At 37.9% G+C, this 17,887-nt stretch overlaps 1 protein-coding gene across 1 annotated transcript; it reads left to right on the top strand.

Moving 5' to 3' along the window:
- The first annotated feature begins 1,081 nt into the window (after positions 1 to 1,081).
- Positions 1,082 to 17,571, top strand: LOC140140140 (metabotropic glutamate receptor 2-like). The gene is made up of 4 exons (XM_072161980.1): positions 1,082 to 2,971; positions 8,062 to 8,964; positions 12,817 to 13,055; positions 15,983 to 17,571. The coding sequence occupies exons 1-4, from the start codon at positions 1,963 to 1,965 to the stop codon at positions 16,793 to 16,795; spliced, it is 2,964 nt and encodes a 987-aa protein (XP_072018081.1). The 5' UTR covers positions 1,082 to 1,962; the 3' UTR covers positions 16,796 to 17,571.
- The last annotated feature ends 316 nt before the right edge of the window (positions 17,572 to 17,887 follow it).

Genomic DNA, 17,887 nt, shown 5'->3' with positions numbered 1-17,887 from the left:
TGCTTGTTATAAATAGGTGGTATCTACTGAAGATAGCAATGTGTGGTGTTAGTTGCTTGTTATAAATAGGTGCTGTCTACTGAAGATAGCAATGTGTGATGTTAGTTGCTTGTTATAAATAGGTACTATCTACTGAAGATAGCAATGTATGGTGTCATTTGTTTGTTTGTTAGTTGCTTTTTACAAATTAGTGCTACTTGACCGTGCTACACAGTTGATAGTTTATCACGTTGCTTAAAATCATGCCACTCTAGAATACCGTAAAATTCCGTCTACAAGCATATATATGCCTCTAAACGAGGTTTTTTTTGACACAAGAGACTCTCAACAAAAACGTTATTTGGAGTTTGAACAACTATATTACTGATAAATGCGGCTGTACAAACATGTATATATGTAAGACCAATCTATTGCAATGTTTTGAGAAGGGTATTGGCCTTTCATATCTTTCGTTTAAAAAAACCCTCGTTTAGAGGCATATATGCTTCTAGACGGAATTCTACGGTATGTTTTCATATTGGTATAATGTTGATTGTTGAACCACCTTTATATAAAATTTCGTTTTATTATAACTATTATGGTGATCAAAGGTGACGAGGCGCAGCCTCAAGCTAAGAACCAGGAAGAAGATTAGGATTATGATAAAGGTTAACAGATATAGATTATTGGACAAATGTGGATTCAATGGAATTTGCGCGGTGTTTTAAATTTCTCTTTTGTAATTTGCTCCTCAAAACCTTATCACACAGGTGCGTTCGAAACATGTAGAAAAACTGAATTGATATAATCTTATCACACTCTATTGTGTATGTATTTATGTATTGTCAACTTTCAAAACATATCCAAATGTATGGTATTGGATACTAGAAACTACCATTCTGTGTGGCAATGTCTATTTACACGTGCCTATTGCTATACCTGCTACCCGTGTGGAAGCTGTGTATTCACGAAACCGATTCAACCGTGGGATGTAAAATTTACTTGACTTTGTGACTTGTTGTAATTTCCAGTTTTCGCAATAACAATACATACTTATATTTATATATAGTTAGCCACACACGTGACAAAGAAGTTATTGTTGGAAGATTATGGTCTGGGAATCAGTCGCAGGCCTAGGTCGCAGGTTATGATTTATCGCTTTAGTTGGCTAAATGAACTTGAAAGATAATCATTTGTATTGCAAATAATAGAGTAGAGCTGATTCGGCTATTGACGCAAACAGGTTCCCCGTGACAATTTTTCCACAATTCTTTATACCGCCGGCAAAACCGCAGCAGTTGTTTCACCAGCAAAGTGTGTATCTGCATTCTGTTTGCTACAAGTGTTGTCTAACTCAGCATGTGATTTAAAAGTGACATTTCTTCATTATTACAAGCATACAGTCATATCAGGGCTTGAGTGTATTCATTTCGGCAGCGCCAGGAAACATCACGGGGAAATCGGATGATTGAAATACGCTATAGAGAGTAATTCAACTTTGCCTTTAAAGTAGGCTTATAAGGACACAAAGTATATCATACCTAGGTCTCTACGTGCAAAACTATATTGGACACGATCAAGGGATTTAAATATTTGCTATACTCGACTAAGCTTGATGTATTCACTTTGACGTTAATGTGTTGAAAGACGAGCATTTAGTGCAAGTTATTCTGCAAGTATTAAGGTGATGATACCAATATACTCTGCATCCTTCATAAGCTGGGCCAGGACTACGGTGTGACATTTTTTCTGAGCTTCCTCAAGCTGCAAACCATATTGCTGCATGTCATATTTACAACTTTGAAGTAGGACCTATACTATACATACATACCATCATTTCAACATTGGATTGCCATCGTTACCTGTATCGAATAGTAAACCTACCACGGCAAGCGACAGTTCTACCAAACTTCTACCAAACAACAGAAATATTCTGCATAATATTAAACGCAGACGGGCTACGATAACAAACATAACGTCACCATGTTTCCTCGGAATATTCTGCGCGAAGACGCGGCTAGGACTACATATAACATTTGGCCTTCCAGATCATGTGCCTTTATAACTGTTATTTTGGTTCTCTTATTCGATGTACATTTGTGTCACTCTCACTCTTACGAGGACCACATAAGCGATGTAAGTTACACAAAAGAAGGCGATATAAACTTAGGTGCATTGATTCCTCTTCACCTCTACGACTCTTCATCCCAAAGCTGCGGTGTTCTTCGGGACCTCGGTTCTCTAAAAAGAGTCGAAGCCATGGTATATGCAATAGATCAGATTAACTCAGATTCTACTGTATTGCCCAACGTTAACATTGGCTTTGAGATACGGGATACGTGTTCAAATACGGCAGCAGCACTTGGAGAGAGTTTAAACTTTGTACCATCACATGCATCAGAAACATGTTGCATGGGTGATCCGTGTCCTGAGAAGAAACCAGTCGTTGGTGTGGTTGGTGCTCAAAGAAGTTCTTCCAGCAGGCAAGCTGCGATCTTGTTTGGTCTCTACCATATGCCTCAGGTCTCATTCCTATCCACCAGTGATGAATTAAGCAATGCTAAAACATTCCCGTATTTCCTGAGAGTAGTCGGACCAGACAGTTTTCAAGTAACAGCCATGATCGATATCATCCTGCACTACAAATGGAAGTACATCTCATTTCTGAACTCGGATGATACCTACGGAAAAAGCGCCCAGCAAAAGTTCACGGCACTCGCTGCGGAAAATGATATATGTGTCGGTATTACACGAACTATCTCCTTGGTTGCCGATGAAGGTGATTTTGATGATGTCATGGAAGAATTACTGGACCTACAAGAAACCAAACACGCCACGGTGGTGATACTCTTTGTCCAGTTAGAGATGGTGCAGAACATCTTCTCTGCAGCATCCAGGATGAACGCGACCAGGTCGTTTATCTGGATAGGAGGTGATGGATGGGGGAACTATGGGGAGGATGCTACTAAGGGAAACGAAGAAGTTGCAGTAGGTATGTACCCGTAGTTTCTAATAAATCCTGAACCCTTTACTGTAAATCCCTATATAGCTGTAGTTCTAACATTTTTTAACACGTTCTACGTGTAGGCCTACTTTTTCAGAAAAGGGTTTCGTATTTTGAAACTCATTCTCCCACACGTCACAAATCCAAAATAAAATAAAAACACCGTCCCTTCGGTTTACAAGTTAATATCGCACTTTGAATTTGTTACAAAACACATATCTCAAACACTTGGGTCAGATAATGCTGTGTGTATTAACATGATTACGCACGATCCATTGTGAGCGGTTTTTCTTTAACCATTATATTAAAATACCATGTTCATCATGTTCATACTTAAACCAAGGACAAACACGAGTTGTTCAAGAACAATGTGCTCTTTCCATTCCCAGGTTCGCCGCGTACTTCGATCTGTGTAACACCTATATAATATATTATACATGTTATAGGCTGATTAACAATGGGTGACAATACCTCAACACAAATACGTGAAAACTATTTTTTGGCATTTCTCACAAGTTTCGACATTTGCCCAAGAAAGGTGATGGAATATAGCGAGCAACGGCCATCATTTGTTTTTTCAAATAAAACGTTTTCATATTAGGTCTACGACATTTAAATTTAAACGATTTGACCAAAATCAAAACATTTTTGTGTTTGCTGGGATGCCATACCTAATACATAAACAGATTTTGATACAATATACACGGTAGGCCTATTACATTAATTTGTATATGGTTTTGTTAAGGTTTAAAACGACAAACGAAACACTGCAAACAGTGATTAAGAATTCAAGGACAGATTGGTGTTTAGAATGTTAAACATGTTAAATGTGTAGAATTTAAACATTTTATTGCTTTGATCCTGAACATATTTCATATGATTATGTATTTAGATGTTTAAGATCTAAACATTAAAGTATTCAAATGCTAAATTTCTAAACACCAATATGTCCATAATTTCGAAACACTGTTTTTGCAGTGTACTGTTGGGCTCGTTATCAGGTGAAGTTTTTATTGCGGGGGATGCTTATTATGCCCATTATTAGTTGTATTTGCCACAAGAGTATATATTCAACACACAGTTAGTCATGCAAATCTGGTTCCAAGTTATTTTCATGCATACAAATAATAATTTACCATTTTTATGTAGACAATTTGTGTTTATGGTGCAGTATAAACATAAATTTAATATGAACTGAAAGGTAAGGCACGGGAGTCTTATTCCATACACCTGTACACCATCCATTTCGACTGCTTCTTTGGAGCACAAAAAGGACAAGGGCGTTTTCATAATTAATCATGATGCTGTGCATCCGTTTAGCCATAGTCTATATTTTTTTTTTTTTTTTTTTTTGATTTGTTCGGGTTTTGACAACCCTGGATAACCCAAGAAAGCCTCTATTGAAGCTTATTTCCATTGGGGTCCATTTGAACACCGGGACGGTCAGGGGTTAACACCCTACTCTTTTCGAAACTGGCTGCGAGATACATGTACAGGTATTGCTCTCTGTACACGGGACCGACGGCTTAATTAACGTCCCCTCCGAAGGACGGAGTACTTTCATGATTCATTTACCCAATTCTAAATGAACCATGGGGAGAGCGGAAGTCTGAATTTAATATACAGAAGTTGCCAATTAATTTCAGACTTTTTTTTCAAGTCAATATCCCAGCAAATCGCCACCGCCGGGAATCGAACCCGGGACCTCATGCACTAAAGGCAAGTACCCTAACCATTGCGCCACGCTCAGGGAGGGGGAGCAAAGGCAAATGTTCGTCCCCATGACACATGTGTTAATTTTTGTCCCGATAGTTCAAATTTCCGTCCCTCCCATTTGCCACATTTTCGTCTGTTTGTTTCTTATTGTTTTTTAATTATAAAATTATAAGCTTATATAGATTTTCGTCCCAACATATCAATTTTTAAGCGCTCTTTTTAAAAGTCGTAATTCATTGAATTTACAACAGTATGACAAAACAGGCGAAAATAGTAACTTTTTGCACAATATTTGCAAGTTAAAGAGAATTGACCATTGCTCATTCTTGTGACGCTAGTATATGGACAATATAAGTGTGCTTTTTCATTTAATGACATAAAATTTGAAAAATATTGTAAGGAATACTTGAGGTTTTGACTTTTAAAACCTACATTTTGGTCAAAAAATGTGCTTGGATAGGTAGTTTTCAACAGCTTTTTCACATTCGACTTGCTATAACATTGAATTGCGTTATCTGTTGACCTAGTGACGAAAAGTGTATAGGGGAAGTGTTAGCTTTCGTTTGATATGAAAAAAAAATTCTGATTGGATGAAGAGAACACTTGAGGTTTCGACAAAAACCAATCAAAGAGGCCCATTTTTCAGCTAGAAGCACCAAAGCTCTTACATTGCTATGCACTCAACCGTGTATTATAATCAAAGACATTCACTGCTTGTTGTTCTCTGCTTGGAAGCTCTTGGACGAAAATGTGTGCTCAGGTGTATCCAGGTGGAAACTGTGCGCATGATGGTTTATAAGAGAATCGTTTTTGTATAGAAACCTTTCCATATGAGGCTTTTTACTTTTTGTCGTCCCCATTTTATCCCCGAAGCTTCTGTGGACACCACAGATTGTAATGTACAAAGCCAATAGCTTTTTGTCGACTTTTTTGCCTTTTAAAATTTGACAACAAGGTTGAGAGTTTATTAAAAAGTACGATAGCAGTAATGCAAAATATAAATTTAGATCACATTGGTCTGAATTGCAACGTTCTGAACTGGTTCCGCTCTATTTCGAGTTTTGATAATAGAAAACAAAAAACACATGTATCATCAATAGAAATGTCGACCTCAAAAGAAATTAGCGGGCAATGTGAGAAAGGTGCACAATTTCAGCGTATCGTAATTAATTATAGACTGGAAAAATCACGTTCCTAGCGGCAAATTTCCGTAAAAGTTTGTAACCAAGCTTATTTTTGTTAATTTGGGTATGCTGAACTCGAATCTGTTGTCTGCCAAGCAATATTTTAAGACCGAGACCCTTAAAAAGACCCCCCCCCCCATAGGATCGCATAGGCAAAAATTATTTTTCTCCCAATAACACTTTCAAACATGTCAAATTACGCATCTGGCCCCATGGATCCTAGAAGTGCAATGTTTGTGTGTACGACCTATCGTTAAGAAGTTATAGGGTACAAAAGTTCACAGGTCGATTTGCTTAATTGTGTATGGGTCAAAAGTTAAAGTTGCTCAAATTTTCGTAAAAGTTGTGGCAAAATTATTTGCCTAGGTAAGAGGTTTCAGAAAAAGAATAGTTTGCACTATCTGCGATGTCTAGTTTGCATGTTACACAGCAAAGAGTTAAACAATATGATTACTATATATGATTCAATGGAATTTGTATTTATTTATCATCTATCTTCTGAACTTGACATCACATATAGTAAAAATTATTATTATCCTGAATCCCTTGCGGAACAGTTTGCCTTCATTTTTACGAAAAGGACCAATTTTAATTTGTTCTCCTGTATTGACCTTGACCCTGGAACTTGCTAATTATATGTCGTACGCAAAAATATATTACATTTTTGTGATCCTTTGACCCAGACAAATAATTTGACATGTTTTATAGTGAATTTGGAGCATTTAAAATTGTTCCCCCTATGAACATGCAGGGGGTTGGGATAATTTTTTAGGGTCAGGGGGTTCCAATATCGCTTGGCAGACAAAATATTTGAATTTAGCATAATCAAGCAAAATAATTTGGTTGTCAACTTTAACGCGAACTTGCCGTCTGATACTCAAATCAGCACTTATTTCCAAAATAGAACCAGTCAACGGCGGGTAATCCCGAACGCGGGGTAATCCCGAACGGTGCTGTTATATAGCTAACCTGAGAAAGGTGACGCTATCACACTACTCTGCAGTAAAAGCTAGCCTACTACATTCACAAAATGCACATTTGGGTCAAGATGTTGGGGATCTTCTCAAAAAATATTAAAAACGAAATTAGACACTTTTGACTTTTTTTCGTCAGGTCGGTTTTCAGATGCTTATGAAATATTGTATTGATGAAGAGGGTGAATTGTTGTTTTAATGTGTAGGCTTAAATGAAAAGGTGTTCGGGATAACCCCACTCCCCCCTTCAGATAACTAACTCTATACAATATAACCAGATATATTTTAAAAGCACAATCGCACATTATCGTGTTTTCGGGGAAGCATGACCTTGCCACGGTGCACTTTGAGACAAATAAAGGTGACACACAAGAGGAATGGTTTGGGTTCTATAAAAGAAATCCCGACGCTTTGTGTAAGCATGGTAAGGGGTGTCATTTCTGCCCAGTGTGCATGAATTTTCTAGGGGGAGAACGCCCAATTGTTTTAAATGTTACAACCCCCTTCCAAGAACGCTGGGTACGACTCTGTTTGCATTATTTGCGCAACATTGCCGCAAAAAGTGGAATTGTTCGTAATTATGATATTTTACTTTGGGCATATATGGGCGGTTCTGACTGGGAGGTATACCTCCCTGTCGCCGCCACCATGGAAAAGATCAATAATGGTTAATTACAGTTAATGTAATACAATACTCACACTGATATGGTTTCTTTTTGGTATGAGTTCTGATGTGTCGTCTGAGTTGGGTGTTACTTGCAAAGCATTTCTGACAATACTCACACTGATATGGTTTCTCTTTGGTGTGAGTTCTGATGTGTCCTCTGAGTTGGCTGCTCAGTGTGCAAAGCATTTCTTACAATACTCACACTGATACGGTTTCTCTTTAGTGTGAATTCTGATATGTACTTTAAGATATCTCTTGCATGCAAAGCATTTCTGCCAGTATTCACACTGAAAGCGTTTCTCTGTGGAATTATATAACATTCCCTACTTTGGACAAATGCAGGCCAAAATTAATGGTCGATGTCCAATGCTATTTGATTGTGATCTTTCCCCAAAGCTCAAAGATGAAATGGATTTTTATATATAGCTATGTGAAATACTCCCTCCCTCCCCCTCATTTTGTATACTTTTTGGAACGTTTCATTTTGAATATATGTTCCACCTTACCATTTTTTCTTTCATTTTTTCAAACCTACAGGTTCATTTACAGTGATACCTTCATCTGAGACTTTACCCGACTTTCATTCATACTTCAGATCACTGACGCCAGCGGCAAGCGACAATCCATGGTTACCCGAATTTCTCAAATATTATGGAGCATGCAACGATTCAGACGTTTGTGAAAACGCCACCCCGAGAGCCATAGATTCCAATGTCACCTCACACGAAACTTTGGTCATGGATGCTGTCTACGCTTTTGCGTATGCATTAGATAGCATGTGCCGCGCTAAATGCGGCGACTCAGTTAATGATTGCGCTGCTTGCTTTGGTGTATCGGCGGAATTTGACCGCGATGAACTTGTTGACCAACTTTTAAATACAAGTTTTGAGAGTCTTGCCAATGGCCGCGTTAGTTTTACGAAAAACGGCGACGCATCGGGTCGATACTCGATTAGAAATTTCCAGAAATTTGAGGATGGCTACAAATTTGTAGACGTAGGCGAGTGGAACGATGACGTAACCAGTGAGACTGTGATAGGACAGTTAGTTCCATGGTACGTTGAGGTTGATGACGCCACAGGAGCGCCAATATCAGTCTGTAGCCTCCCGTGTGAACCAGGCGAAAGACGCCACGTCATTCCGGATAACCCATGCTGTTGGGAGTGCATTAAATGTCAGCCTTTTGAAATCGTGATTAACAATAACACTGAATGCTTAGCATGTTTGGACTTAGAGAATGGCACATATGGCATGCCGAATGAGGACTTTACGGCGTGTCTCGATATCGAACTTCGTAGCAACAGTTGGGCTGCAGCTATTATCACCATTTCTGTGTTGTTGATTCTTTTCGCGATTGTTATTACCAGTCTGTATGTCTATCACAGAGAGAAAGCACTGATCAAGGCGTCCAGTAGAGAGCTATCCTATGTGATGTTTGTAGGTAAGTAACGAAGATCTCGCTGCCGCCAGTTCCGAAATCAAAATTAAGGCATAAACAGTAATGGGCAGTTCCGTACATTCGGACGAACATTTCAGAGACTTTGAGGACCTAGTATGTCTCAGTTGGGCTATTCCAGTTCAAATCCACACTACCCCTGTGGAAGAATTTGGAAATATCTTCCACAGGGGCAGGGGGAGTATGTTTTTCAAATGTAATTGGTCACAGTTAATCATTTTGAAACCCATACTCTCCCTGTATTATGACTTTACCTGCATGTACCTTCTACAATTGGAGTGAGTATTTCAAATGGAAGTAACCCAATTGTCTATTCTAGTCAAAACGTATACTCCCTCTGCAAAACTTTGATGTTTTGCAGACTTTAGCTAAATCTTCCACAGGGGGAGGAGTGTGGATTTTAAATGGAATAGCCCATGACATGGTTTGAGTTTGAACATGCACGTGTTTTACATTAAGCATCCTTGGTTAAGGGTAGACGGGGTATTTTCATTATCTAAATCAATAAATTATCGAAAAATAAAACTTTGATGTTTTGCAAAAGTATATTCTACAAATCATACATGTATACTTTGAAATTTTGCTTGATTTATTATTGTAAATGAGTTATGTCCGTTTTTCAAAAGTGGTGTTTCAGCCCTCTTTACAAATAACAGGACATACAAAAGCATATCTGTGATATTTGAAGTTTTCTACACACTCGCTACTCAATGGAATTTTTGCCAAAGCTAACTACCATTAGTAAGATGCTGTAAACTACCAAATCGCAACAGTTGAAAATAATTGCTAACCTTAAAAGTATAAATCCTGAATATTTCATTTCAATTACCATTACCATTATTAATTAGGGTGACAGATAAAACAAAACACCTCGGTTTCGGACGTATTCAGAAATATCGTCATTTTAATTTTATGTTACTAATTGTTTTCCTATCAAATTACCCCGAAGTGTTTGGGTGGGTCCTTGATGGAAACTGGTACAGGTTTGTTTGTAAAAGGGAACAAACTGAAGAAAACAACCAGAGAAAAAAAAAGGCAAAAGATATACCTTTTATCAGAGGTGCAATTAATCAATGGTCAACGGTTTCGGACGTTCATTTGTTTAGTTTCGGATGTACACATTTTGCACGTCCGAAACCAATAAATGAGGTCATTTTGTTTAATACTGAACGAACAAAGATTCAGAATGAATAAGTTTCAAACAAAAATTGTTACTCATCATCTTTGAAAATATGCCAATTTTATTTGTTTCAAACAACAACAGGAACTAGAGCAGGTTAAATATGACAGTTTTGGGAGTGTATACTTCCGAAACTGACATTGCAGTCATATTTATTTATATCTGACAAACCCTTTATATTTGGTCAAATTAAATATCATTTCTTACATAGGGCGTATACTATAACCTTTGATATGATATATACATTACTTATATATTTTTTTCACTATTTGGTTTCATGAATTACGAAATTTCACTATAAGGTATTATAGCAACTATTTCAAACTGTTGTGATTTGGTAGTTCACAGCATCTTGCATTCGAATGCTAGTGAGCTTTGGCAAACATTGCATTGATCATTTCATAACGAGTATGTATAGAAGAATTCAAATATTACAGATATATTTTGTAGGTCCAGTGGTTCTTGAGTTAGGTTATATTGTAAAGAGGGCTGAAACAAAGTATATGATTTGTAGAACTTTTGCAAAACATCAAAGTGTTATTTTGCAATAATTATGAATTAATGATTTTTTTTGGCTGCTTCGACAAACAATGCATGGTTTGTTGTAGTCCCAAATGTAGGACAACTCACAACTCTTTCTGGTGATTCCAAAAACCAAAGCGATGGCATGCCGAATTCAGGCACTCGGCGGATTTTTATTGAGATTTGATTTTGGCATGCGAGTCGAATCGTGATGTTTTACTTTAATCAACATCCTCCAATTACAAACTACCATTTGGCCTACTATGTGCATCTGAAACATTGCAAATGAATGCCAGAGATTATTCTGTCAACGTTACTATAAAACAAAAAGAAAGTTTCGGTAATTGATGTAATACTGTGATTTCACGGAAAATCGCGGAATTCTCGTTAGTGAGAAGTGAACCATGATAATATGATTAGCTACAATCCCGGTCATAATTGTTCGAACACTTTAACATGAGTACTGCAAATATGCCCCCATTCCCCTGGTACAATGTTGGTAGTTGTTTATTTGGCCATGCACCCTTAGAGACATCCAACATTGATTGGTGGGGGAGGGGGAGGGCTGTAGTAGTAGGAACGGGTTCAGACTTTACACCAAAGAAATCTAAATTTCAATATGTTAAATATAACTAAAATACGGGTTAAAACAATCCTACTTTTACACAAGTGTTCGAACGACTTATGGCCGGGATTGTAGCCTTTCCAGTTTGTTTTATTTGATGTTGTGTTGCCAGTGAGATAATTCAATGACATTAAGGGATCTGGAATCGTTTTCAGCGTTTCGGCAGTATTTTTTGTGGGACATGAGAGCACATCAGACGTATCGAATTGCATTCTGAATACGAATAATGTCTTTCTGATATCAAATAATTTTAATTTTTTGAAATTCACGATATAATACAAATTTTATGACAAATTATTAAAATTTGATATTTTTCACATTTTTGATATATAACAGTCCTCGAAATAAATTGTATAAATCTAATGATATATTCTTAAAGTGTATGTAGCTGGGAGGAAAAGCCGACGATCAATTGAGAATTTTGACCTTTCATATTGAAGATATGGATTTTTTCCCAAATGACCTAATTCTTTTGGGTGTTTTGGGAAAAAAATTCATATCTTCAATACGAAAGGTCACAATTTTCAATTGATCGTCGGCTTTTCGTCGCACCTATACATACACTTTAACTATAGATCATCAGATTTATAAAGTTTACTACGAGTATTGTTAAATATCAAAAATATCAATTTTTAATCATTTGCCATGCATAAAATGTGTATTAAATACATTGCGAATTTCAAAAAAATCCAAATTATTTGATATCAGAAGGCCATTCTTCGTATTCAGAATGCAATTCGATATGTCTGATGTGCTCCACAATATACACTGTCCAAACATTTATACCCCACCCCTTAACAAGCTCAGTTCAATAATTATGTTTGCAATTTTTCTGCCCTGTAAGTATAATGTTATGCCGAAACAATTAAAGGTTATTGCCGTAATGCTGGTATTTTGATCAAAGACTCGGCAAAATGCCAGCATTTCGGCAAAATGAAATTTTGTGTATACGTGTCGAATTGCCTAAGCATTCTGAAATTGTTTTGGCAGGCAAATGCCTTTATTCAAAAGTTGCACAATATGGCGTATAGCCTACATATTTCGACGCGACATACTGCGTGCTAATTAATCGTGTGTTGTTGATGCACAATACTGGTAGATATGGAGATATGGTATTTTTTATTTTATTTGATTTGTTCGGGTTTTGACAACCCTGGATAACCCAAGAAAGCCTCTATCGAAGTTTATTTCCATTGGGGTCCATTTGAACACCGGAACGGGTTGGGAACAGTCAGGGGTTAACACCCTACTCTTTTCGAAACTGGCTGCGAGATACAGGTTTGGCTCTGTATCCGTCGCGACGGCTTAACGCCCCTCCGAAGGACGGAGTACTTTCATGATTCATTTACCCAATTCTAAATGAACCATGGGGAGAAATTTTAACCGCCGGGTTGAACCCGGGACCTCATGCACTAAAGGCAAATCCGCTGTAGCCTAATCATTTTCTCTCCTCTCAAATAAAACATCAGCATTTACTCTGCTAATCATATTTTCTTCTTTATTTTTGCAGGTATCTTCTTAGCCTACGTAACAGCTCTTCTATTTGGCGTATTTCGTTTAACCAGCGGTATTTGCGTCATGCACCGTCTGGGACCACCAATAGCGACCTCTCTCATTTACGTGTCGCTAGCCATGAAGACCATCCGCCTGTATCGAATCTTCAGAGCCAGCATGAAGTCGGTGAAGCGACCACATTTCATCAGCCCATACTTTCAAGTTGCTCTTTCCGTCACTATCACTTTAATTCCGGTAAGTAGGCCTACTTGAAGTCGAACTAAAAATATTCAGCAATTTTTAAAGGGTGTCATTCTGTGAAGGCTCTCAAGTTTGACAGAGGTCTGCGGCGCCGATTTTTGAATGTAGGTTCTAAACATGCTATCACTGATTTGAAAGGGGTCTTTTACTCTGGAGCGGCGAACACCGAGTCTTAAGAACTGTAGTAACCAAGTGTCGCGATCACGGGAAATTGCCTGCAGTAGATAGTCCAAAATATGATTAGTAACAGCGACCAAGACTCTAAAAGTAAACTGATTCAGAAGAGATTTATAAAAATTAACACATACGTTTTTATTAGTGTGCCGGAGCGAAGCATGGAATAAAAATGCCCAGTTTCCCTATCTCTCGACCCAAGGGCTCATTTCTTGCTTTATATTATTATTAGGACCAGCATGCCTTTTATCATGTTTAAATAGGCCAAATTGGGGCCAACGTTAGTCTGGCTAGTGCATTGAGGCATTATCTGGACCCAGGCGTAAGCCCTTTACGAACCAACCTGGGTAAACAAAGTAACAAACAAACACACACCAACAAACAAACAAACAAACAAACATGAACTGCAAAGTAAGTTAAGGGGGGTCGATCTTTTGTGCGTAATTATAGAGGGCCAGTCACTGTGGATTCACTCTATCATTAAAACAATTATTTTAAGAAGTCAAAGAGCCCTAGGAATAAAAAATGTAGTGTAATTCACGTCAGATACAATTTCTTTATACGAAAAAAATTAATTTTTGTAATCGATCAAAAAACAAACGTTTTATATCAATTTTAAATTTAGCCTGAATCCGTAAATATGGTACCTCTCGCCCTTTTTTAGGTCAAGGCTATTTTTACCATTATGCAGCGAACCATTGTTGAAGCTATTTCACATACATGTACAAAACAGTCTAGAGAAAGAATGAGGACATATAGTGTTGAAATATTTTTTGTTGATTTCAAATGATAATGTCATGAAGTCGTAAATTTTAAGGTCAAATTCCTAAAACCAAAACAAAACATTGCGACGCAGATAATTCCCGACTTACGCAATTTCATCATCACATCAGTGTCTTTATTATTTGTTTGAAACCTTTCCCAAACGTTCGTGCTATTTATGCACAAAACGGCTAATCTATCTTTACAAAACGCGTCTTTTTTTTAGTAAACAAAAGGCTAAAGATGGCATTATGAGCTATTATGAGATTTATCTTTTATCATTACACTCATCTACTCAACTAGTCTACTGTAGTAGACCAGTTTAATTTATCATTCCCTAAATTAATCTCTCTGACCTGACCATGGAAAACTCATCATTCCTGTACTGATTCAACAGTTCAGATATCCATGAGAAAACTGGGCAGGGCAGTCACTGGAGATGTGATGTGTTTCGTCATAGATTTTAAATGGTTTCATGCATGGAAACGTATGAATTGTTTATCAAAAAAAAAAGGAATGCAGCGCAGTCTACTACTCAACTGCCACGGTGGCCGAGTGGTAAAGCGCTAGACGCGTAATCGAAGGAAGTTTAGAATCGCTGGTTCGAGTCCCAACGAAGCCTGTGGAAACTTTTTTTTTTTTTTATTTCATGATCGCATTCCGAAATGAGTCACTTGTACTTACTGCAGATTACATTTTGTGGAGCTAATATTCTTAGAGCAAAATATTAAGATTTGTTTTCGGAATTTGTGAAAAAGTGGATAACGGAGAACAACCACGTCACCTTCATGTCCGTTTCCTTTCCACCTCTTGAGACTCAGAAACTGCAAGATATTTTTTGCAAATTACACCAAGAAAAGAAGGCATTCTCAACTTTAAATCCAATAATTTCAAAACTTTGAACCAATGTGATGCACCGTTTCTCTACATGCTGCATGGGTCAAAATGAATAGTTGGGAAAAACCCGCTGGACATACGCTCATCATCTGTCACGTGATGATAATGACACATAAAAAATTGCAAAATCCAAAAACTTCCCCAAGAAACCCCTGAAATTGTGATTTTGTTTTTCTTTAGTTTCACAGAATTTAATCTTCATCAATTTATCATTTTAATCAATTAACAAGAACGTACTTCCGTTTGGCCAAGCGTTGATGCCATTGTGAAATGTTGCCAAATTTGTCCAAAATCAAGTTTTTAAATATATTTCATTTCAGTTTCGACACACTTGAATTAAATTGTGTGCAATACTATAAAAATACTTCACTTCCTTCTCTCAACAATAACCCGCTCCCCCTAAGTTGGCGTATGAGTACTGAAATAAAAAAATAAAATTGAAATCCATACCCCCCATGACCTAAATCTCAGTTCCACACAGGGAGTGTGAATGGTTACCTGAATGGGTGAATCCATTTGAAACATACACCCCTTGTGTGTGAGATTAAAGTCATCTCTTCCATAAGGGGTGTATGGATTTTAACTGGAAAAGCCTCTATACGGAGCGCGGGAAGTGACATTTTTTATCTCAAGAGCATTAAAAGATCTCGAAACGAGCCGAATTTAGTTTTTCACCCCCCCCCCCCCCCCAACACACACACCCTGCCCGGTAGTGGATAAACATGTTTCGTTTTTCAATACCTCCTTTTTCCATCAAATTTACGGTGTGTACCCATTTTTCATGCAAAATTATGCAAGATTTTGCAAAATTATGCAAGCGTTTTTCAAGTATTACACTTTTTAAAATGCTGCTTCCAAAAAACTTTACAGTAACCTTAAATGTATGTAGAACGAGCTTTTCTATCACGGAGTATGGGACTTTAATACCCCCTGTTTGGCCGATTTCGAAGCCTTACTGACGCTCGAAAAAGTACCCATATCTAGTAAGTTCTGAAGACCAGGTATTTATAGTTTATCGTTTGCTTGTTAAAATGACTTGATATCAATCTTTTTTGTTCCCTTTTATCTTCCTTTACTTTTTCACACAGACTGCCTGGGTAATAATCTGGATGGTCGCTGATGCACAGCCACATGTCACAGAAGAACTCCCGCAGGGGCACATGCGCTACCTCCAAATCACCTGCATCCTCAGTAAAGGAGAAACAATCAGAGTCATGGTATGGAATATCTTCATCGTCCTCGTATGTTGCACTTTTGCGTTCCTCACCAGAAAACTACCAGAAAATTATAACGAGACTAAATTCATTACATTCTGTTCTTTTTGCTCTTTGGTGGTTCTCCTTGCATTCTCGTCGACTTATTTTACCGTAGGTGATGCGTACTATAGATCCGGGTATTCATCATTAGGGTTGATCGTGAACGCTACTGTGACTCTCCTGTGTTTATACGCCGCCAAAATCTACGCCATATATTTTGTCAAATCGGATAATCATCGTGCGTTGCGAATGACCTCACGATCAAGATCAATAGCATCAAGTTTTACTTATCCACAAACATCAATAACGGATGCCAATGGGAGGCGAAATTCGGGAATCGTACCGGAGTCCTCTGCTGGCTATGACAGCGGGGTCCACCCTGAAAAATCCTCTGGAGTTGCATCATCTGTGTCACACGGCTCATCTACGCATCAAGACACCATCCGTGAAGAAGATGAAGACAAATACATTAAAGAACATCCGTCGGTTTCTGGCTCGACGAAACATCCGATTCCACCAGTTCGAAGGAAAAAGACGGACAACATGCCGACAGAAAATGACAAAAACTCAAACATCAAACAATCAACTTCGGACGCTGATGAAAATGATGGAGAAGACAGAAGATCAGTGGACACAGAATTTTAAAATAATGTATTTTACGGACCGGTGTATAAAATGGTGTAGGCCTATGTATAAAATTCAAGTTGCCCAAGACTTATCTGAACTTTTATCGAGTTATCCCTCCATGACGAAAAGTGGTGGGTTACGGCTCCTGCATAAAAGAGTGAAGTACATCATCTACCTCGCAAAGCTCATTTATACATCAAGAAAACATACATCAAGAGAAATGCTCGACGAAATTTCGTACCAATTCGGAGGGAAAAGACGGACAATGTGCATATCCGTGTGAGTAATAAAATTGACGTTTACCCTGATGCGGCAAGTGAGAACTGGCATGGTTCTACGAAGGACGGATTTGATCAAGTTTACCTTCCATGAATATCAGGGAAAGTTACGGGTCTTCCCGAGTTGCATGATATAATATGCATCACGAAACCATTCACGAAGAAGATAAAGTGAATTTCCGATCCCACCAATTCGGAGGATAAAGGCGGACAATACTCGCGTGAGTAAATAGACATTTATAAGGAGAGCTCGCAGAGTTCAAAGAAGGACAACATGCCGACAGAAAATTCTCTCGAGGACAAAAAACCATACATCAAACAATCAGACAAAACGTCAACTTGGACGGCGGTGAAACTGATAGAGAAGACAAAACAACAGGGGCACTGAAGTTTAAAACATTTCACAAATTATATTCATACGTAGTAGTATAGATTAAATGAATCAAGTTTTAACTTCGACACTACACATTTTTTTCGCTCACCTGGAACGTTTTCACTAGATCGACTAGTGTCTTCAGCAGATGCTGATGCTGTGTATGAATATCCCGATTGTAGGCAGGATATCAACACAGCATCGCCATCTGCTGAAGACGCTAGTCGATCTAGTGAAAACGTTCCAGGTGAGCGAAAAAAATGTGTAGTGTAGAAGTCAAAACTGTATTCAATTCACAAAGTACTACACAGATTGGTATCAAAATGGTGTATTATGTACCATTAAACCTTTATGTGAAGTTTCCCTCCAGAAAGATCATGAAGGGTTAGATGAATGTGGTCTTGTATTGTTACATTGGTTTTTCCTGTGTATTACATTTAAGTCCGGTCGATCGAGGAA

Source organism: Amphiura filiformis, chromosome 18, assembly GCF_039555335.1.
Source record: "Amphiura filiformis chromosome 18, Afil_fr2py, whole genome shotgun sequence".
NCBI lineage: Eukaryota > Metazoa > Echinodermata > Ophiuroidea > Amphilepidida > Amphiuridae > Amphiura > Amphiura filiformis.
Note: the sequence above shows the minus strand (reverse complement) of the source record. Positions and strands in the feature narration are given on the sequence as shown.